This window comes from Erithacus rubecula (assembly GCF_903797595.1).
Source record: "Erithacus rubecula genome assembly, chromosome: 4".
NCBI lineage: Eukaryota > Metazoa > Chordata > Aves > Passeriformes > Muscicapidae > Erithacus > Erithacus rubecula.
In genome coordinates this window covers 1,685,402-1,712,836 of record NC_136686.1, presented here as the reverse complement: position 1 = coordinate 1,712,836, position 27,435 = coordinate 1,685,402, and the positions used below count along the sequence as shown (strand labels likewise).

Genomic DNA, 27,435 nt, shown 5'->3' with positions numbered 1-27,435 from the left:
TTCACTTCCCTGCTTCCTGAGTCTTTTCACTGCTCTGCAATACACTTCATTTTCAGGTGGTGGCTTCTGTTTATCAGTTAGTAATAGAAGGACTGATGTGAAATTTCAGCTTATGTTTCAGACCAAGAGCACTTACCCCTAAGAGCTGCAGATGCTCGGAAGCTGCTGCAGGAACATGCATTTCCTCCAAGGACTGCGCAGTTACTGTGTGCTGGTTGTCTTGCAGTGTCTGATAATTGGGGCTGGACCCTGTGGCCTTCGTACAGCCATCGACCTGTCGTTCCTGGGAGCCAAGGTGGTGGTCATAGAGAAGAGGGATGCCTTCTCCCGCAACAACGTGCTGCATCTCTGGCCATTCACCATCCATGACCTGAGGGGCCTTGGCGCCAAAAAGTTCTACGGCAAATTCTGTGCAGGCTCCATAGACCACATCAGTAAGTGCAGCCAGGGCTGGGCACAGCAGCTCTGCTTCTTCCTGGGGGGGAGATGGAGGTGGAGAATAATGGATATTCAGCCCACATCAGTCCCTGCTCTCCAGTTATTAGGGCAAAATTCATCATTACTTTGCATTGTGTGCACTGGGCTAGTTGTGAGATAAACACATCTCTTAGACATTCCTAAGGCATATATTCTTCCGACACTGAAAAGTGCACTTAAAACTCTGACACTTTTTTTATTTTTTTTTTTTAATGGATAATTATTCTATTTTTTGCTGATACATTCCTGCAGCTGTTTCTCTTGAGCAACTTGTAAAGAAAAATCAGTGCATTCTTTTGAACTTTCTTGTGAATTTCTTGCATGGAGAAAGGAGGAAGGGTTTTGGCTTTGTTAATTTTCAGAAGAGTGATGATGTGTTTTGATTAAATAGATGCTTATGTGTTAGAATTGAGAATAATCTTGATGATTTTTAAATTCTGTTAAATCAGTTTTCTTTGAAGGCTGAATGCTTTGGTGGAGCAGGAGTTACTTTTCTTTTTTCTTTGCCAAAATTGACTGTACATGGCACAGCCAGGTGGTGCCCACCAGTCTGTTCTCTTTCTTTTTTTTTTTTTTTTTTTTTTTTTTTAATTTGGTAACAAATGATAAAACAGAAGATTTTCATAACTGCAGTCTTGCAAATTGCTTTTTCCTTCTAATTGATTTTGATTTTTATTCTTTCAGTCTTTATGCATTTTGTTAGTTTTGTGTATCAGCACAGCTAAAATTTAGTGTTTAGGTGAAGGATTTTTTCATTTCACTATCTGAAATATGGCAGTAAGGTGTTTTCATTGAAATTAATTGAGTTTGCACACTGCAACTTTCATCCTCATTGCCAAAGTTACCTGAGGAGGAAAGAGGTGGTGAGGAGCTTCCTATGCCCTCACTAACCCCGAGGTGTTGGGATGGAGGTGCAGGTCAGTATGACAGCCAGGCTGATCCAGTGGCTCTTTGCCATCTGTGACAAGTGCAGTCCTGCCTTCCCTCCCTGTCCTGGTTGTTTCCCTTGTTTCCATTTAGGGGACTGAAACATCAAAAAATTACTTTTTATTCTTTGAAAAGGGTTGGGTTTTCACCTATGTAGAATTTTCTAGGCGTGCTGTGATACCACACACTGGTGGTGCCTGGATAAAGTACTGGGAACACCGTGGGGAAGAAGAAAGTAGCAGCTGGCCTTGGAATCAGGACATCAGTAATATCACACGGGTACTTGTGCTCTTTTTTGTTTCTTCTGTTTCTTTATCACCTGCTATTTTTTTTTTGCAGGTATCCGTCAGCTCCAGCTCATCCTTTTGAAGGTTGCCTTGATCTTGGGAATAGAGATCCACGTCAATGTGGAGTTTCGGGGGCTCGTTTACCCTCCAGAGGACCAGGAGAATGAAAGCAAGTAGCACTGAAATGGGCAGTAGAGGAGGGGGGAAGTTGTGGTAGGAGCCTGTGTCTCCTACTCCTTAACTCTGCTCATTATGTTAAGTCCTTTCCTCTTGCTCCATTAGCAAGAACAGTTATTAATCCATTTTTGCCTGGATTTTTAGTAGGATTTGTTTTTTCTAGTGGCAAATCCAAATTAGTTACTGTGTGAAACAAAGTCACCAGGACTACACAGAAATAGACCAAGACATGGTAAATTGTAATTGCTTCTAAAATACTTAAGCCTATTACATAACGTTCTGATAAGATTTTCAAACAGCTCCTTTCATTGCATTCACTGAGGATATTTGTGTTGGTGAATGATCCATGTTATGCTTTCAGTATAACTGTGAAGCCTATTCTCTCATCACCACAGGAGATGTAGCTTACTTGTTTTTTGGTCTTTTATTAATTGCATAGATAGTAGACAAGTTTGTAGTGGCTCTTAAAGGAATTAAGAGAGTTTTAGCAGAACTGTGTCTGCCTCTGATTTACATGGAATGACTGCACTGTTCAGGAATAGCCCTGTCATCAGTGCAGCTGTCCTGTAGGGTTTCTTGACTGATCATGTGTTGAGGGATTTATTGACACTAAGAACTGGTTTTACCTTTTTTCCCCTTATTATTGCCATTTATATTGTCATTAACTTGGAGTTTGTCTGCAGGAATAGGTTGGCGTGCATTGGTCCACCCCAAAACCCATCCAGTGTCTGAGTATGAGTTTGAAGTAATCATTGGAGGGGACGGCAGGAGAAACACCTTAGAAGGTAATGGAGTGCCCATAATTCACCTCCAAACAGAACTTATTCTTAAATTTGTTAGAATATAAGTGGCCTTTAACATGCCAATCAAACATCTGGAAAGACACTTGACAAGTGATGAGGAGATTAAAAGTCCATGTAAAAATCCATCTGTAGCCAAGACATGGGTGGTCTTTCTTTTCTTCCTCTAAACTAATAAACACATAAGGGTTTTCTATCTGACTAAATTTTCCTACATTTTTTCTTTAATTGAGTAGTGATGTCACTCCTACCTTCAGGAATTGAGGTGCTGGATGTTATTCTGTGTAGCAGAGAATCCCATATTAATTTTTTTTAATGAAAATTGCAGCTTTGGGAACAGAGATGAGAGAGGGGATGTTGGGGAGCTCTATCCCTAAACACTTTTCTCATGAAGCAATTGTTCATTCCTTTGTGGAGGAGTTTGTAACTCATCAACTCCCTTCCCTGTCCTTCCTTTGTGAGTGTACCTGTCTGTGGCACCCTGAGCCTTCTCTGAAGGTGTGTCTGCTTTTCAGCATTGCAGCTTTCCCCTTCCTGTGTCCTGTAGGGTTTCGCCGGAAGGAATTCCGTGGGAAGCTTGCGATCGCTATCACCGCAAACTTCATCAACCGCAACACCACAGCTGAAGCCAAAGTAGAAGAGATCAGCGGCGTGGCCTTCATCTTCAACCAGAAGTTCTTCCAGGATCTCCGAGACGCCACAGGTTTGCCAGCACGTGACAGGATTCCAGTGAAAACTATTTGTCTTTGTTGTTATAATTTGCAGCTCAGATTTGTGTGTTTAGTCAAGTAACAAGCACCTTGTGCAAGGCAGTCAGTCATTGCTGTCTCTGAAATCTCACTTCCCTATTTTTGCCCCTATTGTGCTGTACAAAGCAGGTGTGCGTTGTTTTGGTTCAGAAGTGGAGAGATTTTCCCATTTAGATGGGAAGAGATCATGAATCCAGAGTTCTGCTGTTTGCACTCCACAGCTGAGTGCAAACCTTAGAGTGATAATAAGTGGATTTTTAAAAAGAGGTAGCTTTATGCAGGTGAAATGTGCTGTCTGTGGTTTTGTTGACAATTCAGATTTTAAAGTCATCCAGAGCACGGGAGAAAGTTGCTTGGCATTGCCTCTGACTTTTTCTAACCGTGCAGTTTCAATTTTCTTTCTTCTGGTAGAACTTTGTTGCACATAACTCCTAAGTTGTTCCTTCACTACCATGTTTTTTGTTCTGTCACAAGGCATTGACTTGGAGAACATTGTCTACTACAAAGATGATACGCACTACTTTGTCATGACTGCCAAAAAGCAGAGCCTGCTGGATAAAGGAGTGATACGGCATGTGGGTATTAACTTCTCCTGTCTTCTCTGTAAGCTAAAATTGTGGTGACTATTTACTTTTTGTAAGGTGAAAGTAGCAAAATGTACTTCTCCATCACAAAATTATTTTATACAGCTGTTATTTTAGAAATTATTGTAATTGTGTCCTAAAAGGCAATTAATGCCCTTCCCAAGTACTTTAAACCATCTGACAACTGTTACAAAACCTGTCCTTTTCAAATTTGTCTCCCTTTGTGGATTTAAGTTTTGTTCATGTTAAGATAAAATATGCTGAAAGAACATTTGATAATTTAGTTGAGCTTCCCTCATTTTATGGGAATGAAAAATACCCAGAAGTTTCTAGGCCCTTTGACAGTCAGAAATGCAAGCAGGACTGACTACTGTTTGCAATAAAAGATTTATATGTTTATATAACATTAACACAGATCAGAATGAAATAAAATCAGCAACCAAAATTTGTATGAGTGGATTTGTCAGCGTTTTCATGCCAACTACCACGTATACCAATCTTAAAATAAACTTGTGGGTTTGACCACACTTATACTTTGCTGATTTTGGCAGGACCACGCCGACACAGAGGTCTTGCTCTCACGGGAGAACGTGGACCAGGAGGCTTTGCTGAACTACGCCAGGGAAGCAGCAGATTTCTCCACTAACCAGCAGCTGCCATCGCTGGACTTTGCCATCAACCACTACGGGCAGCCCGACGTGGCCATGTTCGACTTCACGTGCATGTACGCGTCCGAGAACGCGGCGCTGGTGCGCGAGCAGAACGGCCACCAGCTGCTCGTGGCGCTGGTCGGGGACAGCCTGCTGGAGGTGCGTGCCCTGCCTGCTGGGGGGAGCTCCAGCCTTGGCACCCATCACTGGGAGGATGGCTGCTGTGTGCCACAGGATCAAGTGGGATCCCAAGCAAGGGTGGGAGTGTTGGGAAAGGAGAATTTTTAGCGTGGTTATCATCTCTCTTAAGGAAATGTGTGCGGGGCACTTTCCGAAGTTCTGTCTGTTCCATCTGCTTCTTGTTGGGATGAGTTGACTCTCCACACAACCTCATGTAGGCCTGCCAATAATTAGCATTTTGTAGTTGGTTAAAAAGTGCCGTCTTGAAGAGAAGCTGTTAAGGCACTGCAGGCTATGAATTATTGTTGGAAATAGAGGGACATTGGCTTTGGGAGAGCTCATACATCTGGTTTCCTCTAACCCAGTGGGAGTGGAGCTTGAAGCTAATTACTGAGTTACAATTTCCCAGCAGATTGCTGCCTGAATATGTACTTGATACTTCTTTAAAATTTTCCCTAAGTGATGCTTTTCCTTTCTCTGCTTCTTTTTTTTTTGTTTGGTAACCTATAATATCAGCCCTTTTGGCCAATGGGAACTGGAATAGCCAGAGGATTTTTGGCTGCAATGGACTCTGCTTGGATGGTACGAAGCTGGTCGCTTGGAGCTAGTCCTTTGGAAGTTCTTGCTGAGAGGTAATGGAGAAAGTGAATACATGTAAGCTTCTAATCCAATCCTGCAACATCACATCATTCATTCCAGTTTCTTTTAGTACAAATATGTAGACAGTTTTTAGGGAATCCTTCAGGGTATAATTCACCTGAAGAAAAAAATTTCAAAGGAGTTGATAAACTGAAGTATACGGAGGAGTAAGAAATATGAGAATATTCCTGGTCCTAGTTTAAAAAAATTAGATGAGGAATCTTTTTTTTAGGTGCTTATTGACATTGCATGGACAAAGTGAGCCTGACACATTGCCACCAACCCTTCAGTGGCAAACTAGATGAAGATGTAGGTGCCTTGTAAGTCCAAGATACATAAGTTCTTGCCATCTCCTGTTATCTTGTGAATACTTTTTAGTATTTCTTTTTAAGGAAGCTGTGACCTGCTATTTTTTATGTTGTCCTTGGTCACTTTGTTTCCTGTAAGCCAAACAGCATCTTGTCTCTTTTGAAGTATTGAGTTCTTGATGTTTAAATCAGGTTTGCCTGAGTGCTGTGTTGGTGACTCAAGGGGCTCTCTTGGAGATCAGAACTTGGAGAATTAGAAGATGGAGTAAATAAAAGCAACAGTTTGTAGGTTCTCTTTTAAAATTCAGCAACTACAGCTTCTGACCATCAGGAATCATAGTATAATTTCTAAAATTGCACAATAGCACAATTCATACTTAAAATTCCCTTTGTTTGAATTTTGAAACACAGTGAGGAAAATAGTATTTCTGTTGAAGCAGACTTCATCACTTTCCATTAGCCACTTCACTCAGCAGTAATATCTTCCCTGAGTTTTCTCTTCCACATATTGTACCAACTCATTTCTCTTGGCCTCTCCTCACAGGGCAAATGCTCCAGTCCCATTGGTGGCCCTTTTCCTGGGCCCCTCCTGTGTCTGTGTCTTTATTGTACTGGGCAGCCCCTTCAGTATGCCTTAGTGCATTGTTCTTTTCCCTCCTTTGGAATTCTGGAGTTGCAGATTTTAATATGCTTATGCTGACTCTTAGCTATGCAGTGTCTGAAGTGGTTAGATTTCTGATTTGAATGCTTATCTCTCCAGAGTTTACTTAGCCATAGTAGTAGTGATCCATCTCTTAAAGAAAAAACCAAAACAGAACAAAACCTCAAACCAGAAACCCCAAACCACCACAAAGCCTAAACAAAACAAACAACCCAACTTTTTTTTTTTTGTGTTATTTTCCCAAGGGAAAGCATTTACAGGCTGCTGCCTCAGACCACCCCAGAGAACGTGAGTAAAAACTTCAGCCATTACAGCATCGATCCTGCCACCCGATATCCCAACATCAACGTCAACTTCTTGCGGCCACAGCAGGTACATGACAGATGGTGCTGCTGAGTGCTTGTCATCTGCACTGTCTTTGCTCAGGCAAAGCTGTGCCAGTGTTCTGGGAGCACAGTAATGTGTGTATGACATGGATGTATCAGGCAGGAGTAGACTTGTGTACTTGAACGAATTCCTTTTTAGGAATGTTTGATTTTGATAATTTTAAATGTGATATAATGATTCAGGAGATTTATAAATGTGTCTTTTCTGTGTGTGCATGTGTGTTTTCTTTGTAATAATCCAGACTAGCAGTCAGTCATTGCTATTGAATTTGGTATCCACTGAGCAGCAGCAGCAGCCAGCTGGGCTGGTCAGCACTGATGAGCTGACCCTTGCTGTTGTGAGGTTCTTGGGGTAGGATTTTTGCTATCTACGTGTGCTTACCTTGGGATGTCTCCTTATTGTCTTCTCTTATTTCTGTGTTCATCTGAGGTGCATGGCACGTTGATAATCTTCAATGTTTTTGTGTGTCATTTTAGGTACGCCACTTGTATAATACAGGAGACTTGAAAGACATTCACCTGGAGATAGAGAACTTTGTCAACTCCAGGACACCAAAACTGACTCGAAATGGTAGGCCTGGCTGCTCTCCTACTCCTTTTGGTATTCTGGAGCTGGATCAGTGCAGGAACTAGGGAGCACCAGGGGTGTAGGGTATTATTTAACCAGTCTCTGCATTTAGAAAATGTATCCAGTAATTGTTTTGTCAACATTCTGAGCTTACAATTTTTCAAGCTTCCATTAGTATGGGAATTTATTTTTCTTTGCCTAATTTCCTTGCCTTATAATGCTGTTAATTTTCTAAGCATATTTGTGCTTTTCACCTCCTTTATCTCTAAGTGTCCTTGCTTAAACTGCAGAAGGCTGGACTGTGTTCACTCTAACAGTAGACTCAGAACTCTTACAAATGTAACAGAAGGTATTGCTTGTGCAGTCTTGCATGTTCCTGCTTTCCTTTTCTTCTTGTCTCCCAACTAAATGAAATCTCACTTTGCTTGGATTATTCTGATAGCTGGATGCCTTGTGATAAGCATTTCAGTATCTGTCTACTTGTCTCTACCCTGAGGGGTAGGTCAGACTTTTCCTTTTGCACACCTTGTCTTGGATGCCCAGACAGTGTTTTGGGATTTCCAGAGTGGCTTTTTGCTGCTAAGCCTCCCTTTCATTGCTGAATGGCTGTGCAGTCTCTGCTCTTTGCCCTACAGCCATGTCCCTTTAGGCTGTAATCTCATCAGATCTTCTGGTAAGACAAGGTCAGGATAGGTCAGCACTTTAAATGAAAGTTTCAAGGCAGAAGAAGAAGTTACAGAAGTACATTTGCAGTTCTTCCTCTAGAAATAGCATTGCTACTGTATGTCCTTTTGATCATATTTAACAAGCCTTTGCAACTGTTTAATATTTCCTGGGGCTCTTTTACAATGGCTAGGGTGAAAAGTCTGGCAAGTTACAACTTAGATAATTACTTTTCAGCAAATTAAAAATATTTCCTTGGATTTAAAATAGATATGATAGTATTTATTTAAAAAAAAAAAAAAATCTTGTCCTCCATTAACCATTGTAGAAGGGGCTTGTTTTTTAGATTAAGGTTTTGCTTGTTGATTCATGGGGTTTTATGTTGTATTTAGAATTTAAGCTGTTGTGCATTTCTGTTGTGAAACGTGTTATATTTTTTACAGAGTCCGTAGCTCGCTCTAGTAAATTGCTCAGTTGGTGCCAGAGGCAGACTGATGGCTATGCTGGTGTCAATGTGACAGATCTCACAATGTCATGGAAAAGTGGCTTAGCTTTGTGTGCCATTATCCACAGATACCGTCCAGACTTAATGTGAGTAACTGACTGCTGCAAATGACTGGGAAGAGCAGGAAATGAGGGGTGTTTGGAACTAATAATATGGAGTTGGAGGCAGTGCATTTGTGACTTATGAAGAAATGGATTGAAATTAATTCAATTAAACTTGATAGAAACCAATGTCCAGTGATTCACTAGCAGAGTGGAAGGTCATGATAGCTTGATGAATTTGAAAATAAGTGTGTTGTCTTTTTCCCTTCTGGATGATTTAGCAGAATTAAGCTTTAAATTAGTACTGACTGGAAAGCATTATTGACTGACAGGTTTTATGTGTGAAGTGAGTAAGGAGCAGTTCATAGCTTCAGTGAAATCTCTTTGAACAAGTCTCTGCAAGGTCCTTTGTGTAAATTTCCTGTTTAACAAAGCAACTCTCACTAAAGAGTTTCAGGGTGCTGTTTCTAGAAGTAGTGACCAACAGCCTAAACAGAGAGGTTATTCCTGTTTGCACCCTGACTTGTTGATTGGGTGAATAGGTGTCCTCTTCAGTGATATACTGGGTAAAACAGTGCCCAGACTCTAAAATGGGAAAACACTGGCTGGAAAAAGTGATGGTAACAGAGACTCTGGTACTTTAATCTGAAATGTATCCAACTTTCCAAAGGGACATCAGAAGAAGTAAATTGTAGAGCTGTACTTGAAGACATCATCCACTGTAAAACATACTGAAAAATTGTGGAGTTAGTCCAATCCATATGCACTGGATTACTTCTGTATTGGTGTACTTGAGTTAACCTGAGCTACACAAAGTGTTTAACAGCTTTATTGCTTGTGGAGAGTTCAGATGGCTTTTAAAGTGGTTCATGTAGCTCTCTACAAGCTCTAGCTTTTCATATAGTTATACAAGTTTTGGAAAGAGCCAGCAGGACAAAAATATGCATCAGTCAAGAAAAAAAGAGGACAAAAAGTCAAGATTTATTTTAGTTCCAGCAGAGGAGGAAGTGGAGATGTATTTCAGGGGATAATGTTTTTAAGAAAAGTCTAGGTTTTAATAAGAACAAATTTAAAAAGAATATATTTGAGCCAAAGCTTGCTGTCATTAAGTAGCATTAACTTTGCCATGGGTATGGCAGAAAAAATGAAGATTTCGAGTGAAAAAAAAAAGGGGGGGGAGTGGTGTTGGAATTCTTTCAGAGTGCTGGTTTCTACTTGGTTCAGAAGGCCTCTTTTTGCACTTTGCAGAGACTTTGATTCCTTGGATGAGCACAATGTGGAAAAGAATAACCAACTTGCTTTCGACATTGCTGAGAAGGAGTTTGGAATATCTCCCATTATGACTGGAAAGGAAATGGCATCTGTTGGAGAGCCAGATAAGCTGTCCATGGTGATGTACCTCACACAGTTCTATGAGATGTTCAAAGACACCATCCCCTCTAGTGGTAAGCAGTTTGGGGCACTTCTGTCAGATTTGAGGAGTGCTCCAGGGTCAGTGTGTGTGCTTCAGTTACCTTCTTGCTACTTCTGCATGAGCACAGAGTAATCACTCACTGCAGCTTTACATTACAAATGTTGAACATGTTAGTGGTGCTGATAAAGACCATGTTAGCAGCAGCAGGAGCAAAATAAGGAGTTAATATAAAATAGTGTCCTCAAAATTCTAAACTCATATCAGCACTGCTAGGTAAGTTTTCTGCTTTCTCACTATTGCTTGTTTGTCTTAACTAATGTTAAGAGTCTTGCTAGTAGTTGTTGAATGGGTAATTTGAAAGCACCAACTGAGTTTTATACATATTTGCCACCTGTGAATGGTGAGACTGACTTCAGGCCAATGAGGAGCAAAACATCTTTCATCAGAACTAAAATATATAATTACCTAACCCAAATCAATATGGGCAGCCTTTAAATATTGATAATGTTGTTACAGCTCTTTATTACTGATGATCTTAATTCACATGTATCTGTCTGATGAGGGCAAAGAATTTGGTTTAATAGCCTATTAAAAATATACTATGTATAATGTATTATTTCTAAAACTGAACTCTTTTTAAGAATACTGACATTCATGTTCTTTAAATCATGCTTTTTAAATATAGAAGTAAATAGAGTAAACACAGTATCTGTCTGAGAGAACTACTGTGGGCAAAATGAAAAAGCAGGATAGCTGAGAAAATGATTAATTCTAGACATTAGTCGTTTTGTACAGAAAATTTAACAAGATTGTTACATTAAAAAGAATCAGCAAGTCCTTCAGTTGTATGTTTATTAATAGCACCACAGAAAAACCTTCATGGCATTCCCTTGTTCTGCCTGTTTTCACTAACAGACAGCCTGGACCTGAATGCAGAAGAAAAGGCTGCCCTGATTGCCAGTACCAAGTCTCCCATCTCCTTCCTCAGCAAACTGGGACAGAGCATCTCTCGCAAGCGCACTCCCAAGGTAACCAGGCACAGCACCTGGCACTGGCAGGCTCTGTCCAAGCAGTGCTGCTCAGAATGCAGCTGGTAGTGTTTGTTTGTGTAGTTGGTTTGCAAGACACCAGGTGTTCACCAGCTCTTGGTATGGGACAATACAGGACATTTATGACTGCAAAATTGCATTTGTAATATGTACTCTCGGTGTACTTCAGTCTTAAAATCTTAGCCTTGTGGTAGTGTTTGGGCATGTATTTTCTCTTGGAACATAGCTGCTTGCTCAGTTTTCAGTGATTTCAAAGTGTTGAATAATTGTCCAGTTGGAGGTAACAATCCCCTAAGGAGTGTCTATGGAAAAAAAAAAAAATCTCTTTTCTTAAACAAATGGAGAATGAGCATAGGGAATTAAATAAGCTTTGCAACTAAACTGTTTAAGTGCACTGATGACAATTATCTCAGCCCAGAAAGATACGAGACTCATTTTTGTTTCCTTTCCCCTACTCCTCCTGTTTTCAGGACAAAAAAGAGAAGGAACTGGATGGTGCAGGAAAAAGGAGAAAAACCAGCCAATCTGAGGATGTAAGTATTGCAGTGAGAGGTGTCAGGGAGCAAAATAAATGGGTAGGTGCCTTTTCTCCACTTCGATTCTTTAATTTTTTTTTTGTATCTAGGCAGGGTTTATATAAGATTTTTTAGATTGAGTTAATTATTCTTAAGAAGTTACACTTTCATGGTATCCTTAGTGCAAACATTTTACTAATGTTTATGAAAGAATACTGCATAACAAATGAAATGTTGCAATTCCCTGAGATTTTATTTTAGTTGCAAATTACTATGGTTTGATGAGGACACAACACTCAAAACTTCTTAGTAAAGTCATGCAGTACTGTCAGAATCTTGATGCATATTTCAACTTTAACCTTGGTTTGTACAAAAAGTGTACATTTCCAGTATGCCCCATAAAGCAATCTTTCAAATTCAGTGTTTGTAACTAAATGGGCACAGGTGAATTAAAATTCAGTGCTTTGAGATTTTTTTGTTTGAAGATGGCCTTTGGTTTATGTCACTGCCTTCACAGGGGTGTTTCAGCTGAGGCCTTTTTGGTGAGTAAGTGTATCAAATTAGCTTGAAAAGATCAGTCAAGTTTAACAGAACATTTGATGACTTGCCAAAGGAAATTAAAATCTGAGCTTTCAAGTGAGGCTAAGAGATTTGTTATTTGTAGTCCAAGAGACTTTTCACAGCAAAGGGGTAGAAAGGAAAAGGTGACCTGGTTGTATCTTGTTCAATTTTGATGTCACTGACTGTTAGGAGGACCTCCCACGAAGCTACAGAGAAGAAAGGCCCACGCTGGTGAGTGCCCTAACAGAGAGGAGAATTGATGCTGCCATTGGGAATCAGAACAAAGTCAAGTCCATGGCAACCCAGCTGCTGGCCAAGTTTGAAGAGAATGCACCAGTGCCATCCTCAAACTTACGAAGACAGGTAGGAGATGGATAATAAACTCCTTTGTTTTGGAATTGGAGAGGAAAACCATGAAGGACAGCATGCAGCCCTCAAGACTGGATGGTAGTGTTGCTTTCTACTTCAAAGGCTCTCCTAGAGAAGAGTGAAGTTTACCCAAAGCTTACAAGTACAGGGTGGAGAAGAACTTCCTAAAAAAAAGTCTGTTTCTCTGTTATTACCCTTATTATGTAATTTTTCACAAATACATTACCAGCAATTTAGTTCCTTTTATAACTACTATTGCTCTTTAAAAGCTTTCCAGGAATGTTCTCCTTATAGTGTCTAAGAGCAACCATTTGATTTCTGATTTGAACATTTTCATATCAGGTTGTATCTGTTTGTTCCTGTGAACTTGATTAAACTTTGTACATGTACACATGTGCAGCAGATGAATGCCTGGGAGTTTCTTGGCAATCAGGATGTTTGTGTCATTCCAAGTGAGGCCTGTTTGTTATCCAGGATGGTATCTGAACTGCTGCAACTGCAGGGCAGTTGTCTTTGAAGTTAGATTGAGTCACTTCAAGCTGCTGCTGGCAGTGCAGTGTCAGCAGGATGAGACTCAGTGTGGTTTAAGTGCCAGAGTCCTTGCTCTGCTGCATGAGTCCATCTCCACAGCTTGTGCCTGCTCTGTGCTGCCATGGCCACATGGTGAGTGGGACCTGACCTGGCTGACTGAAAGCCAGCTCGAGTTTGTCTATGCCACACTATTCATCAGCACTAGTGTAAAACAATCACAATGGTGATGTCTATCCATACAATGAAATGTTTCTTCAGCTGCTACACATGGGCTGGCATACGCAGCCAATGATTTGAAGAAACAGTGAAATTAAAGGAAAGGTCCAAAAATATGCCAAGTTTTTCGTTCTTGTTTGTTTTTTTTCTTTTTATATTTTACTTGCTAAATGAATTCCCCCCTCCCTATTATTTTTTTTTTTTTTTGTAAATGTTTGTCTTACTCTGTATTCCATTTGTATGGCTTCCTTTGAGTTTCCTTCACTATTTTATCTTTCCTCCTTGGTCCCACCTTCCCTACAACCTGCATGCAGCAACCTGTCCTGCCTTATCAAGAACGTGTTCACAGCCAGGCATCCAGCAGACGAGAGCAGGGCCGGCTTGCCCCCATACCCCAGTGGAAACAGGTAAAGAAACTCATTCTGACTACAATGCATTGCCTGCACCCAACACCACCTATCACTGCTGTGTTTTTAAGCCAGTCTCTTTTCCAGCACCTTGTCTGAGTTCATTATCTTAAATAACTTGCAGTCAACGAAGTCGACGTCTCCCTTTGGTGATGATGCATGGTTTAATGTTTCAAAAATATTTAATCAAAATTTCCATGTCCTCTTATGCTAGTTTCAACTTAGCAAGACTTTCATGGATGTTGCAGCAGAAATTTTTTGCTATAGAATTTCTGCGTTCTTCTGTTAGAAATAAAGAAAAGATGTAAACATTTATGGAAACTCATAAGGTAAAAGATGTCATATCTATGATATTAAAGCTCTTCCTTGATATAAAGAATAAAATTGGTTATCAGTTTTGCTATTCCTGTGGGAAGTCTTAGGTGTTCTGTAGTTGCAGGAAACTTCCCTGTGGTTTCCCTTTCTTTAATGACATTTTCTTTAATGCAGCTTTCCTTGCCATCTTCTCACACTTGTTACTGTGAATTCAGAACATTTAGGTTTTCTTCCACAGAAGGGTTCAGAATAGGGATCAACAGCAGAAAAATCAGCAGGTATCAAATTTTATTTTCTCTCCAGTGTTTTGGGCCATTGTCATTGCTGCTGTTTTTCTTTCAGCCATGCACTTTCCAAAACTAAGACTTCTGTTAGATGATCTTTTCAGGCATTTAAGAATACTCATCTCACTGGCTTCATCTGCTTCCACTGTTTCCCTGTACAAATGGCCTCCTCATGTTGCTGAGAGTGCTCAGAGGTATTTTGCTGACAATTTGAAGAAACATCTATTTCTTTCTGGCTGTAGTTTAATCAGAGCATACTTGAGAGTCAAGGGGAAGAAGATGACACTGGTTTGGAAATTCACTGTTCTTGATGAATACAGACTCACAGTGATCTTCATGTATGAGGCATTCAGCACAATTAGTGTTGCATGTCATGACTGGTGCCACCATCCAGAAGATTTCTCTTCAAGGAAGAAGACCTAAGCCCAGGGGAGTTCTTGTCACTAGGACTGTCAGGATGCTTTGGTTTCCTGACTCAGTGTTTGTTCTTGTTCCTTTTGTCTCATCAAAATCTTCTTTGTAGGCTAATGAGCACTTTGAGATGGATTCACATAATTCATGATTAAGGCTAATTTTATTTCTTAAGAATACTTAGCAAGGAGGAAAAAAAAAAAACCTGATGCAAAAAAGCTGTACAATATTAAGTGAGTTGATGAGCACTGCTTATGTTACCTCCTGGAAAAAGGAAAAGTGGATTGCACTGGGTGTCTCTCTCTGTTTTAGCACTTACAGTGAAATACAAAGGTTCTTATTGTCACCCTTTTGTCACTGAGAGAAAAAAGGAGGACGAAGTTTTATTTCCTGTTTTTATTGAGGATTTTGCTCCACCAGGGAGCAGCTTTTAGGTTTTTGTTTGTTCTTGTTAATATCACCACTACACAACTTAAAAGAAATTTTTTAAAAGGGAGAAAAAAATCGTTCTGCTGTCTCTTGATGTTGATAACATCTGTGTATAGTAAGCAATGTAGGGCATATCTTTGAAAAATCTTTCTGCAAGTTTTACTTTCAGAGGATTTAAATATCTTTTTTTCAACAGTGGCATGATTTCCTTGTGTGGATGATCTCCCTCTCAGTATTACACATGGAGATGATCTTTACTTGATTGGCTTTACTACGTCAACAGAAGATGATTGATTCCTGGGTCCAGATTTCTTGCAGGATTTTCAGTGCTTATGTAATGAAGAAGTATAAAACTGGGTCTCAAGGATGCAAAATCTGCAGGATACAGAAGGATCAAAACCCCACTGATGGGATCCCTGTTCCAAAGGTTCCTTCCTGTGTGGCTGGGAAGGGAAGGATATGAGTTACCTTCATTCAAAAGCCATGGGTGTGCACAAAGCCATTTATTCTTGACTGAGCAGAGATCAGCTGAGACCACTGAGCCAAGCAGGCAGCTTTGCCAAGCCTGGACAGAAACCCCTCCTGCAGGAAGTTGTTTCTGGAGCAGTACCTCAGCTGGCTGCTGAGATCTCTGGTTCTGGTTGCTTAGGCAGGCAGAACCTGATAGCTGTGATACTGCACCCTTTGATGGGGCTGGACTGGCCTTCTGGGCTTTATAGCTCATCCCTGGGTGACAGACTGCTGACAGGGCAGTGCTGCTGAGCACCAGGACCTGTCACTGAATCACCAGTGGGAAGAGACCTTCAAGGTGATGGAGTCCAACCTATGCCCTAACTCCTCAACTAAACCATGGCACCAAGTGCCACATCCAGGGATGGTGACTCCACCACCTCCCCAGGCAGACCATTCCAGTTCTTTATCACTGCACATGCTGTGCAGGACTAGTATTGCTTCTGACAAGCTCTTTAGGGAGGATGTATGTTTGGTAGAAAGAGCTGTTCATGAAGCTTTTGGAAAGGTTTCTCTGTTGGCACAGGTGTTGAAGTTCATGAGCAGGAACTTCTGCTACTGACTGAATATATCACATAGCAAATACCTTCTAGTGGAGAGTGCCTTGAAGAGGAGCAAAGCAGCTCCCAAGGGGACAAAGTGGGATATGTTACTGAGAGAAACCATAGATAGCCTAATATTCTTACTAGCTGGCAAAATTAACTTCCTTCTTTGGGAGAAGGGCAGTTATATAATTGACAGGTTTGGTTCTTCCTGTCTTTTGGTAACTGCATGGAAGAGGAAAGTATATTGCAGAAGCATTAAGAGTGTTTGCAAGGAAGAGAGTTGCAAAGGAAATGGTCTGGGTTGGACCCACATTTTTCTGATGAAAAACTGGCATCTACTTTAGGGTATTTCCTGCTGGTGTCTGTCAGATGGAGTTCCTTAGCTGTACTTGGTTACCAGTTTAAATCTAGACTCTTGCTTTACCCTTGAATTAAGGTATTAGCTGAGCAGTTTCCATGAGCTTGTAAGGCAGGATAACTCTGTGTGTAGTATAGGTGGGGTAGGGGTGGCTTGCTAAGAGAGAATTCCTAGAAATAGTGAAATCCTGTCAGAATCTGTTCTAATAAAGTTTTTACTTCCATCACAAGACCCTTAATTCTGTCTCTCTTGAAAGGCAATGCCTTTCAAAGAGCAACATGTTTAAAGACCTCACCAATCTGCCTCTCACAATATTCTGTGTGGCCTGCATCCCTTGTGAATTGGATTATAAAGTTATTGAGTTACACTTTGAGGATGTTGACCTGTGCTGTCAAAATTGGTTTTGTGTTCTTATGAGCACCACAGCAACATCTAATCATGGATGAAGATATTGTGAATATGCACAGAGGAAATGTAATTATTTTCATATGATGATAATATCACTTAAAAAGGCTGGATTGTGTTTGAAGATGTGATTAATCTCCTGAAATGAATGCCTGCTTGTATAAGAACATCTTCCATCATGTGCTCTATTGCTTTCTGAGCCATTTTGACTGCTTTTGGGAGAACAGCATTTCATCCAGGATCATGAAGCCATTGAAAGCCATATGATCTATCCAGAAGAGGTTCTGACTGGATATGGTGTGAGAGATGAGCCTTTGGAACTGAATTTTGCCCTGGATTTCCAGACTCTCAGCTTACAGCCTTCAGCAGTCTTCTGCTATTGTTCCTTAGGTCTCCTGTGAGCAGCAACTTCTGTGTGTAATACATAAGCTTAAATCATATTTGATGTGTGCAAAGTTTTTTGTGAGATGGAGATCCCATGTCTTTTGATTGTTCATCTTTTCTGCCTCTGGAGATGTGCTGCTTATTCTTTTGAGACCATTCCCTGAAGTGTGATAAAGGGCAGTAGTGCAAACTGTGCAGTAACTTTGTTTGAACTGTATTTTTTAAAGATAAGTGATGACTGAGATGACCACAGACAGCAAGAGCTGAAACCTCAACAGGAGAAAACAAAAACCACCCATGACTTCTGCAAATATTGCTTTTTTTGCCTTAAATTTTTAGTTTAAATCTGTTTTTTTTTTTCTGCTTTCCTATAGTCATCATTTTCTTTGTGTGCTCAGAAGTAGATTCTGCTGGAGGACTGACTTGGCATGTACTTCATGCATTCATCCAGTATTATATTCTGAGATTTGCCTTGGAAAAAGAAGCAAGTTTGTGAAAATTCTGGTATTGGAAATGCAAACTTGGCCATGGACAAATGGAAATCCATGAGCAGCTCTATGGTTGAGAATGTTGCCATGCTTGCAGCTAGAAATTAGTGACTTCATAGCTAAGCCTTTTGAAACATCATATAAATGATCCTCATCCACTGCAGTGCAAAGTCATATGCTTTAGTTTAAGCTGCTTGCAGCATCTGTTTGAGATAGAGGAGTGTACTATTTATTTAATTGTTTTGTTGAAAAGACAGTACCCAAACAGATGTTAGTGCCAGCTCATCTGCAAGGGCATTAATAAACATATCTCTATACCATGTGCAGTTTTTAGGGACTTATCTTACAGTGGCTTTGGGTACACAGCATTTGTTTTTTCCAGGGCAACTATTTCCAGCTATGCTCTGGTGAGAACTCGAAAGGAAAAATTAGGAAGAAGACACATTAATAAACAAGAAATGGTGGAGAAAAGACTGTACCTGATAAGGAGGTACAGCACTAGAAAGGCATGTTTTCAGGTGTGTTAAATTGAGGACATGTATGTGCATTGTGTATTATGCAGACTATTAGATACAGCTCCATTTTATCTATAAACCAGCTGGATTTCTGTTCTAAGTAGAATTTAGTACATTTTATCTTGCCTGAGGTGATGTAATGTCTAAGTTAGAGAGGGAGGATCTGAAGCTGAGAAGAGAACACTGAGACTTGAATTGTATTAGTACTGAGCTGCAAGCAAGAGTAATTAGGTCAACAGGATTGGTATTTTTAAGCATTTTAAGGCACAGAAATAAGTATTTTTTTCATGAAGCAAAAAGAGCAGTCTATTTGTGCTATGAAGAGTTTCAAATTTTGCCTTTAACTGATTGTAAGACCTTGACTCAAAAGCTGATGGTTTAATTGCTGATTGATACAGGTCTGTGTTCACTGACTGTCAAATGTGATTGTGTGGCTCTGGGTAAAATCTTGGGTTTCTCAGCTTTGCATACACTGTGCTTGTAGCTCATTTGGGAGAGGTGTGAGCTTAGGACTGTCTTCTCAGTTTATGCATTCTGGCCTGTCTCACTAAACCAGTGGTAATGTCACCTCCTTTCTACCGTTATTTTGATTTTTTTTTTTCTTTTTCTGTTTTAAAAAAAGATGAGGCATAAAGAACGTTCTCGGACCTGCCCCAAAAAAGTGATCATGCTCTCTTCTTCCACTCCATGTTCCTCTCCACCATATCCCAGGCAGCAGGTGATTCCCTCTGCATGCTCTGTCCCTTTCTCTTCATTGCTGCTTGTACAAGTGACTAGCTCAGTTACCAAATAGCTTATTTACCAATACATTTCTGTTTTTCTTTAGTTCAGGTGCTCATAGGGGTTTTTCAGCCTCTTGGGTTAGGAAGATAGGGCAGCATTTGCTCACTGGAAGCATGAAGAGTCTCCACTGGAGACTCTGAGATTTTGCTGTAGGAGTATTTTTTATTACAGTAGCCTTTCACAGTTTTAAGATGCAGCAAAGTAGAAATTAAATGTTTGGAGTAATGCAGGGCAAGAAAATTAAAATTTGTTCCATCTCCACTCTCCATTTAAATTATTGAAAATCTGCCCTTGAATCCATGTAACTTTTTTAGGATTGCTTATCTGAAGTGGTTTTTGTGTGTTGTAGTGGCCTGCACATGTGCATTGTGGTCCTTCTGTTTCTCCCACACCAGGCTCTTGTCTCAGTCTGACTTTGAACCTGGAGCACTGAGAGCTGTTCTGAGCACACTGTAAAAATGTGCATCCATGTGTTTGTGCTCGTGTATTTGTTATCCCAGTCAAACATTACCCAAAATCCTTCTAATATTTGTGTCTTCTTGTATATTGTCATTGTGCCTCTTTGAGTTGTGTCCTTTTAAATTTTTTTTTTTTCATTTTCCTGCTTATCCACATCCACTTCTTGATTAATCCTGAACTAGAGATCCTGAAAAGGCAGTTGTAGTTCCTTAGAGCTGGCAGTCACGTAAGGGTTGTACAAATGAATTTCCCCAGAGGAGGAGCATGTTTCTTTGCTGAGCTCTTGTGTGCCTATAAACTGTAAAGGAGCATTATCTTTTAGCAGAATAGACAAGTTTTATTCTTTGGCAGAAAGTTTGACTTGCCTTATTGCTGTGATTCTCAAATTTTAATTACATGTTGCAGTTTATCTGGTCTAATTATTGTCAGCCTCCAGGACACACATTCTTTGCTGCCTCTGTGGCGTCTGCATCTGCAAGAGAGATCAGCTCTGCCTACTGATCCCATTTGAAACTGTCCTAACAAAAAAGGGGCTTGGTTTTCTGCCACACTGCAAACAGCAGACTTTTCAAGAGGACATCTAGGTAGAATGGGTGAGGAAAGCCCTTTTCACTAGCAAAGCCTGCATTTAAACTGCAGTGTAACGTTATCAGATGATGTGATAGCTAACTGCCTTCCTTGTGTCAAAATCCTTTGAAAATTTTGTTGGATACATTTTATGAAAGAACAAAGGTTTTCCCCAATCTTACAGATAGAGAAACTGTGCTGAGTTTCACTTTCTAATCTATAGTGTGGGATTCGTTTTCCATGTAGAGAAATTAGTTTTCACTCACTAAGGATCTGGTAACTTCATATTTTCCTTCCTCCAAGTGTTTGTTTGTCCTGTGTCTTTTTGGTTGTCTAGTTCAGTCATGAAAGCCAGCTACTGCCAAGTGTAGTTTGACCATTTTCTATGTTGTGACCTATAGAAGTCCTTCTTTTAATTCAGGAATTTTTACCTTCTGTGCTCCAGAACTGATGTTAGACTCAGTTGTGTAAATTGCTTTTGGAGGCATTCTTTTTCCTTAGAAATTATTTTTTTCCCCCTGAAATTGCCTTAGCCCAGGCCTCATAGCAAGTCAGTTGGATCTGTATCCTTGCTACTCTGGTGTCTTTTAAAACCTTTTATTCTACTCTTCTGCTGCTTTTATTCTGCCACTTCTTTTAAACTTTCCATTTCCTTCCTCTGAACTAACATCACAGTTACACTGAGTGTCTTCCCATCTTTATTGCACTAATTCAATTATATTGTGGTACTCTGTTGTTGTTTATTGACCTAATATGAATATATACTTTTTAAAAAACTCCCTACAGGATCCAACTTGCTATTGCCAGGTTTAGAATATTCTTAATAAACTTCTGCTCTTCTGGCTTCTTTTCTGCCTGCATCATAAGAAAAATCAGATAAAGTGTGTTCTAATTAGGAAGCTGGTCTGTGATTGTTTTTAAGCTCATCCTTTGTTGCCTGCAGAGATTCAGGGAACCTGGTTCCGGCTATCTCGGGGAGCAGAGTGCCAGACAGGAAAGGGTAAAGAGCATGAACAAATGGCATGGGTGCTGATGACACAAAGCTGTGGTGGATGTGTGCCATACAGAGGTCAAATACAGGGGGTGGTGAAGCACACTTGCCCTAATGCTGCTCTTAACACGCTGGAACTGCTGAGTGTGTCAGGAGCAATCCTTCCTGTGTGATCCCCACATAAATGCACAACAAGCCTTCATCAACAGTTGGCTATATTTTGCTTTTATTTTGCCCTAGGTCGAGCACTTGAGCTCTTGTCATTCTTCTTTTTCTCTTCCACCTCTTTAGTGAAGTATGTTGTGGCTGCAGCAGAACAAGAAGAGTTTTATGTTTTGTGCTAATTCATGCGAACATGGTTGCATTGTGTTCACCGCTTGCTTTCTGGATGGTTAAACAACTGGCATTCCATCTTCCCTCCTACAGGCCAAAGTAAAAGGAAAAATGATGAGACATTATTTAGTATAGAGACTTTGAAGCCTTCTTAACAATGAAATATTCAACAGTCTGTCTGAATGGCTCAGTATTCTACAGAGGCATGGGAAAAGAAAAGATAGCCACTCAAAAGGACCGGTTGATTTGAATTCATATTGACAAATTAATTGACATTCCTGTACAGGCTTTGAATGAATTAAGTCATAAATGAGAGCCAGCAATAAAACTGTTGCAACTTCCAGAATGTGTTCTAACAAAAGCCTCTTGTGGGCTGAATGTTTTCTGACAGGCAGTAGAAAAGGAATACGCGTGTCTGCAATGACACAGAAGCCCACAGCTTTATAATAGGCCCCAGTTTTAGTGAAAATGATCTAGTAGGAAGGAGTAGGTGGAATGGAAAGCAGCTTGAAAGTAGGGAGTATTATTTAATGCATCTGAATGGGAAAAGTGTTTCTTGTAAACTGGGTGTGAACCCAATTCTCTTTTATGCACTGGAGGACAATTAGTAATACAGAGCAGCACCCTGGCATTCTTGACAGATCAAGCCTCAGATTTCTTGATGCACATGTTTGTAGTTCCTGGTCCATTTACTGTTGTACTCTACAAACAAATTAGCTGAAGGCTGTGTGATACTGCAGTGATAGTCCTGCCTTATATAGCAGGCCACCTGCCAGGTCTTTTTTCATGTCACCAAGTGCACCACACAACAGTTTAGGAACATTGATATGAAAGACCAGAATAGCAGAGGTGTCAAATAATGTGCCTGGGCTGTATTGACATGTTAGTGCAATAAGAACAATAGGACAGTGAAGCTGCATAAGTAAAACTGGCAGCTTCTGTGAGTGTTGGATTTTGCTGTTCTTTGTTTTATTTAGACAGACTTGTTAAACATGCACTCATTGGCATGTAGAGTATTTACTTTACACCATCTTTAAGAAATTAATTCATTCTTTATGAGAGTTGAAGAGCATTATCCTAAAATGTGTTTCTGTACACAAAAATCTAAGAAACAACTAAGTACAGGTTGAAATATTTAAAGGAAATCCTTGAGAATGGAGAACTGTGGGGAAATAAACTGACAAATAAGGCTCTTTGTGCATGATAAAGCCACATTTTAAATTTATTTTTGATGGTAATGCCAGAGGGAGAGGCTATGTGCTTGTTTGATTTTGGCTGCAGCAGTCCTAGAAGGAGTTGTGAATAACAATTAATTCAACTTGTTTTTTCTTGCCCTTAGGGTCAAAATGTAGCACTTGAGTAGAAAAGTAGATATTGGGGGTAAAGCAACCCCAAATTTCACATGAGAGCTTTTGTTACTGTTGTGCATGTGAATGTCATACCTTTTGGCTGGCATTTTGGTGTCTCTTCCTTGGTGTGCTGGTTTGTTCATTGCTGCCTCCTTCCTCGTCTCGCAGAGATCTCGTTTGTTTTCTCGTGACCAAGTGCCCATGAATGTTGTGCAAAGGGCATGTCAGCTGGCTGCCCTCCTGGAGTCCAGACGTGCCCTGAGGCATCAGGTGACTACAGCCCTGCCTATCTGCTGTCCTGTAGCAGGGTGGGATTCTTGGTACAGGTGAAACCTTGGGTCAGAGAGAGGAAAAAAGTCACCAAAATGTGATGACCACTGTTGGGCAGTCACTTGGTTAAAACAACTGTCAAGATTATTCTGTGTAATGTTTAATTCAATTGCCATTTCCTAGAGGACTCCTTGTGTGGTGAGTGACCCTTTCTGTTCCTCAAAACAAAATATAAACAATGAAGTAAAAAGCAGCCACTGAGCTTCAGAGTAAATGCTGGAAACCAGATGGACTCTGGATCAAGTCATCTCACAGTGGTCATTTAGCAGTCAGCCACTCAGAGAAGTTTCCAGAAGCAAGCAACAAGAAAATTCACATTTTCCAAGCTTAATTCCTGGCTCTGTAGTATTGCTCTTGTGTCCATCCTTCCTGTGCAGTTGTTTCCAGTGGTAGAGCTGGCAGTTTGTGCAGATTGTCTTTGACTCCACACTTGTGTTTTGTTTTGGTTTTGTGCTTAATTTTCCCTCCAGTCTGTTGTCTTGGGGCTATGGGAGCATGCCAGGTTGAACTGTGGTTTGTTTGGTTGCTTTCTGTTTCCAGTTATCTTCAGCAGTGCTTGGCAAACTGCAGAGTGCTTTTTTGGAAAGCACTATCTACAGAAGTGAAGTGGTTTTTTTTCATTAACTTACTGTTTTGAGTTAACCATCCCAAATCAAACCTGTCTTCTTGAGCTGGAGCATAGACAGTCCCAGAATTTTGCTGGTGGGCATAACTTTTGCAAGCCCTACTGAATAGAAATTTGTGACATCTAGGTCACTTCCCATTGCTGGGGTTTTTTGGGATGCCATCTTTTCCTGATGGCTAAAATCACAGAAGCTGTTCTCCAAGAAGGAACAGCAAACCTTTGGGTAGATTAGAAATTTTGGGGACGAGCTATGAAGGCCTGAATAAGAAGACTGCTTTAAACCTAGTGTCACCTCTTTGTTAATGGGTGCCATGACTTAGCATCTCAAGCAAGGTCCACAATGCTCATATGCACTTCATTATTCAGTTAAAATGATGATACAGAAATTAAGATCTAGACCAAAATACTTTGTCCTACCTTTTGTAGTGCTCTCTGACAGATTTTAAGCCCCTTCTGAGGCTGTAAAGGATTACAGCATTGTAATGCAAAGATAGAAATTATTTTGAAATTGGCTAATTTCTGTATTGTGCAGAATTGAAAAGGAGGACAGACTGAAAACTCAAAGTAGAGGAAAGCATAAAGTGGGTAGGGCAGAGAGGAAAAAGGAAACAGATGTTGGAACACTGCAAGCAATGATGGATTATGATGAGGGATTTAAGGGAAGAAAACAAGAAAAACACTAAGGGAGAGAAGGCTTAACAAAGTAAGACATTTTCAGAGAAGAAACTTGATTAAATGTTGGTGTACAAAAAAATTTTTGTTATAAACAATTATATTTCCATAAATAGGGAAAATTGTGAAAGCCAAGGTCTTTTGCATTTTGATCAGTAAATTTAATCTTGAGGTTAGCCTGGTCCAAGTGGCTAGAAGTAGCTACTTTCATGGGTCATGTAGTTACATGACATTTAGTTTGCCTTTGTATAACTAAAACCATAATTTATTTTTCAAAGAAAGCCAGTTATTTGTAATGTGTATATTTTTTCTTTCCAGACTATAATTTTTAGGAATGCAGAGTTTCTTCCAGTGCTGTTTGTCTGATACTTTCAACTTCAATTTTTTTTTTCCTATTTATTTGAAGTATTTCTTGGGAGATGGGCATAGTCATCCATAGAGGTAATGACAAGGGTATATGAGAAGACCAATTTTTTGGTTCTCCTGTGGGGAACCAGTTTCAGAAGGATGCAGGTGCTCAGTCTGTGATTTATTCTTTGCCATTTGATAATCAAGATCATCAGATTATTTCATATTGATTCATTCTTTTTTGGTTCAGTGTTTCTAATCTGCTTGCTGTAAATTTTAGGTTGGAAATTTGCTGTTAATCACTGGAAATACATACAGGCTAACTTTTTTCTCTTCTGTCCCCCAGGAGAGCAGACTTTTGGTTTATATTGTTAAGATGTAGAAGAGGCCTCACATGGCTTGAAAGATGATCTTAGTGCCTTGGGCCAGTAATGGGGAGCATTGGGAGATGCAGAAAGAGCAGAGGAAATTGATTTGGGGTCTTTGCCAGTGGCTTAGGTGGTTGGGTTACTGGAGGTTGGACATCTGTGGGAGAAGGTAACTGCTTCCAAATGGCCCTAAATAATGTAAAACCTAATAAAGATCTGCCTCGCTAGGGAGAAAGTCAAGGTGCACTGGGTATTTTCCTCTAAGTTTTCCTGTAAGAGTCTTTAAAAATTAGTTCTTGATGGTAGCCAGAAAGGCCTGGGTTGGTTGTTTTTCTGTTTTAACTTTCTCCTCTCTGTCAGAAGAGAGCATGTGTGATTGTGCTGATGTTTATTTTATGTTTTAGCCTGAGGCTGAGCCATCTCGCCGATTCTTTGTTGACCAGTGGGAGCTCTCCCTTAGCCTCCGCTCCTCCAACCGCCCTTCCTCACCCTCCTCCGACTCTCTCCGACAGGTAGCCCTCACCTGAGCTCCAGCTGCACTCAGCTGCCTTTGCTTGCCAAGGACACCCACGGGGCACAGCCAGGCTGGCACTGCTTCACCTGCAGAGCCTCTGTGCTTGCTCATGCCAAAGGAGCAGCCAGAGGCAGCCCGGGCACGGCTCGGGTGTTGCCAGCCCTAAAGCGGTTTGGAACTAAACGCGTTTAACATTCCGTGTCCGTGAGAGGTTTGTGGTGCATCTCGCACTCCAGCCAGGGTTTTTGAGCACTGATGGTCCTTCTGGCTTTGCAGTGAAGCTTTCTGGTTTTGCTTGCTGCTTTTGTGGAAGTTTTGGGCTAAACAACAGAATGTGTTTGTGCATATGTGGTTAATGCATAGTGTGAAATAAAAAGTGCTTTGACTTCTTGAAGAATCACTGAGAATTTTAGCTAATTACAGTTGTCCTGCGTAAACAGCAGGAACTTGGTTTGTCCTCAGCTGGAGCAAGTTCTTTGCCTCCTTTTGAAAATGTTGCAGAACACTGTATGTCTTGAAGACCATAGGAAGAAAGATAAAATGCTTCACTTAATGCTCATAATTAGGCCAGATGTGATTTGCAGGCTAAAAGCAATGCAAATCAGAAACACACAAAATCAAATGAAAAATTCAGCAAGTAAATTTCTCACATCAAACAGTCCAAGGTACTGTGAGTTAGCATATTCATTTTTGAACTTCTTATGTACTGGTAGAAATTTAAAGATCCTGAAGGATCTGCAATTGGAGGTTTCAAATCAAAACTTGATCAGTGGAAACCTAGTCCAGCTGAAATTAAGTTTTTCCCCTGGAAATGCTTGATAGCTCTTTTAAGAAAGTTTAACATCATCAAAGGTCTCTGATCATTCAGAAGAGATGGAAAACTCTTGGCCAGATTATTATGATTGCTGGTTAAAAATCAATGCTGAAGAAAAGTTTAGAAGTGAGCACCATTTTAAGTGTAATGTTTGACAAGACGTGTCATTGAAAAGCAAGTCTGCACATATATATATATGTGGAACCTGGAAAACTCTGAAAGACAGATCATTTGTTATTTCTTGCATATGGAAATAGTACAAGTGCCTCTTGGAATGGACTCAGTGGACAGGTGTAAATTCTTTCTGGGTAGAAATAAACCCTCATTACTGCAGTGACAAAGAGCTTAAAGAATTAGGACTGTAGTGACAGCAGCAGTAATCTCTGGCTGAGCACTCCATTTTCACTCCATAATCTTTTTCCCCAAGGAAGTACCTATTCTGTGGTCAATTTCAGTTTTTGTGATGCTTCCTTCTGTTCTCATGTCTGAACTTGTGAAAGTTTTAAACATTTCTAAGAGGCTTATAACCACACATATTAAATTAGTTATTAGTTGTGGGAAATAACTACTATGCTTCAAGCAAGTTCTGCTAAACAGGTAAAGGGGGTTTTAAGATACAACTTCCTTTTTGTTATCCTTGGCATTTCACACTTGCTAGAAGCTGAGTGGCTCTCTGATCCTGTATTAGCTAAGAATCCAGCTAGAAACATTCATCATGCTGCTTAGTCAGGAGAAGGGAAGTTGCTTGGCGTGCTCTTTGCTGCTCTGAGTCAAATCCGTGGCGTTTGCAGTGTGACTGGGCTAACATGGATGTAACCACCTCATTTTCTTAACCATGTAATTATTGCCAACGGTTGTGTTTGCTGTGAAAAGCACTTCCTCCACTCCTGCAGTGATTGAACTTGGCTTGCAGACACTCATTTGGTACCATCTAAGGTAACAGCCAACTTGCCTAGACTGCTGAAAACACTGGA

At 40.3% G+C, this 27,435-nt stretch overlaps 2 protein-coding genes across 26 annotated transcripts in view; one reads left to right on the top strand and one right to left on the bottom strand.

Moving 5' to 3' along the window:
- Positions 1–13,011, bottom strand: part of TUBA8 (tubulin alpha 8) — a 96,536-nt gene extending 83,525 nt beyond the window's left edge. Inside the window, exon 1 of the mRNA XM_079304081.1 lies at positions 13,008–13,011. The gene's annotated coding sequence lies outside the window, so the exon portion shown is untranslated. The remainder of the gene's footprint in view (positions 1–13,007) is intronic.
- MICAL3 (microtubule associated monooxygenase, calponin and LIM domain containing 3) overlaps positions 1–27,435 on the top strand; it is a 165,062-nt gene that overhangs the window by 68,570 nt on the left and 69,057 nt on the right. For 12 of the 25 annotated variants that reach the window (XM_079304036.1, XM_079304043.1, XM_079304033.1 and 9 more), the window contains exons 3-21: positions 227–434; positions 1,744–1,860; positions 2,552–2,653; positions 3,216–3,371; positions 3,892–3,992; positions 4,553–4,810; positions 5,348–5,463; positions 6,685–6,811; positions 7,303–7,396; positions 8,500–8,647; positions 9,851–10,047; positions 10,932–11,044; positions 11,536–11,598; positions 12,331–12,504; positions 13,572–13,664; positions 18,931–19,026; positions 21,061–21,117; positions 22,959–23,060; positions 25,538–25,645. In XM_079304036.1, the coding sequence (XP_079160162.1) occupies positions 227–434; positions 1,744–1,860; positions 2,552–2,653; positions 3,216–3,371; positions 3,892–3,992; positions 4,553–4,810; positions 5,348–5,463; positions 6,685–6,811; positions 7,303–7,396; positions 8,500–8,647; positions 9,851–10,047; positions 10,932–11,044; positions 11,536–11,598; positions 12,331–12,504; positions 13,572–13,664; positions 18,931–19,026; positions 21,061–21,117; positions 22,959–23,060; positions 25,538–25,645 (2,430 nt within the window). The remainder of the gene's footprint in view (positions 1–226; positions 435–1,743; positions 1,861–2,551; positions 2,654–3,215; positions 3,372–3,891; positions 3,993–4,552; positions 4,811–5,347; positions 5,464–6,684; positions 6,812–7,302; positions 7,397–8,499; positions 8,648–9,850; positions 10,048–10,931; positions 11,045–11,535; positions 11,599–12,330; positions 12,505–13,571; positions 13,665–18,930; positions 19,027–21,060; positions 21,118–22,958; positions 23,061–25,537; positions 25,646–27,435) is intronic. The other 13 variants (XM_079304035.1, XM_079304034.1, XM_079304040.1 and 10 more) reach the window with 7 other exon arrangements.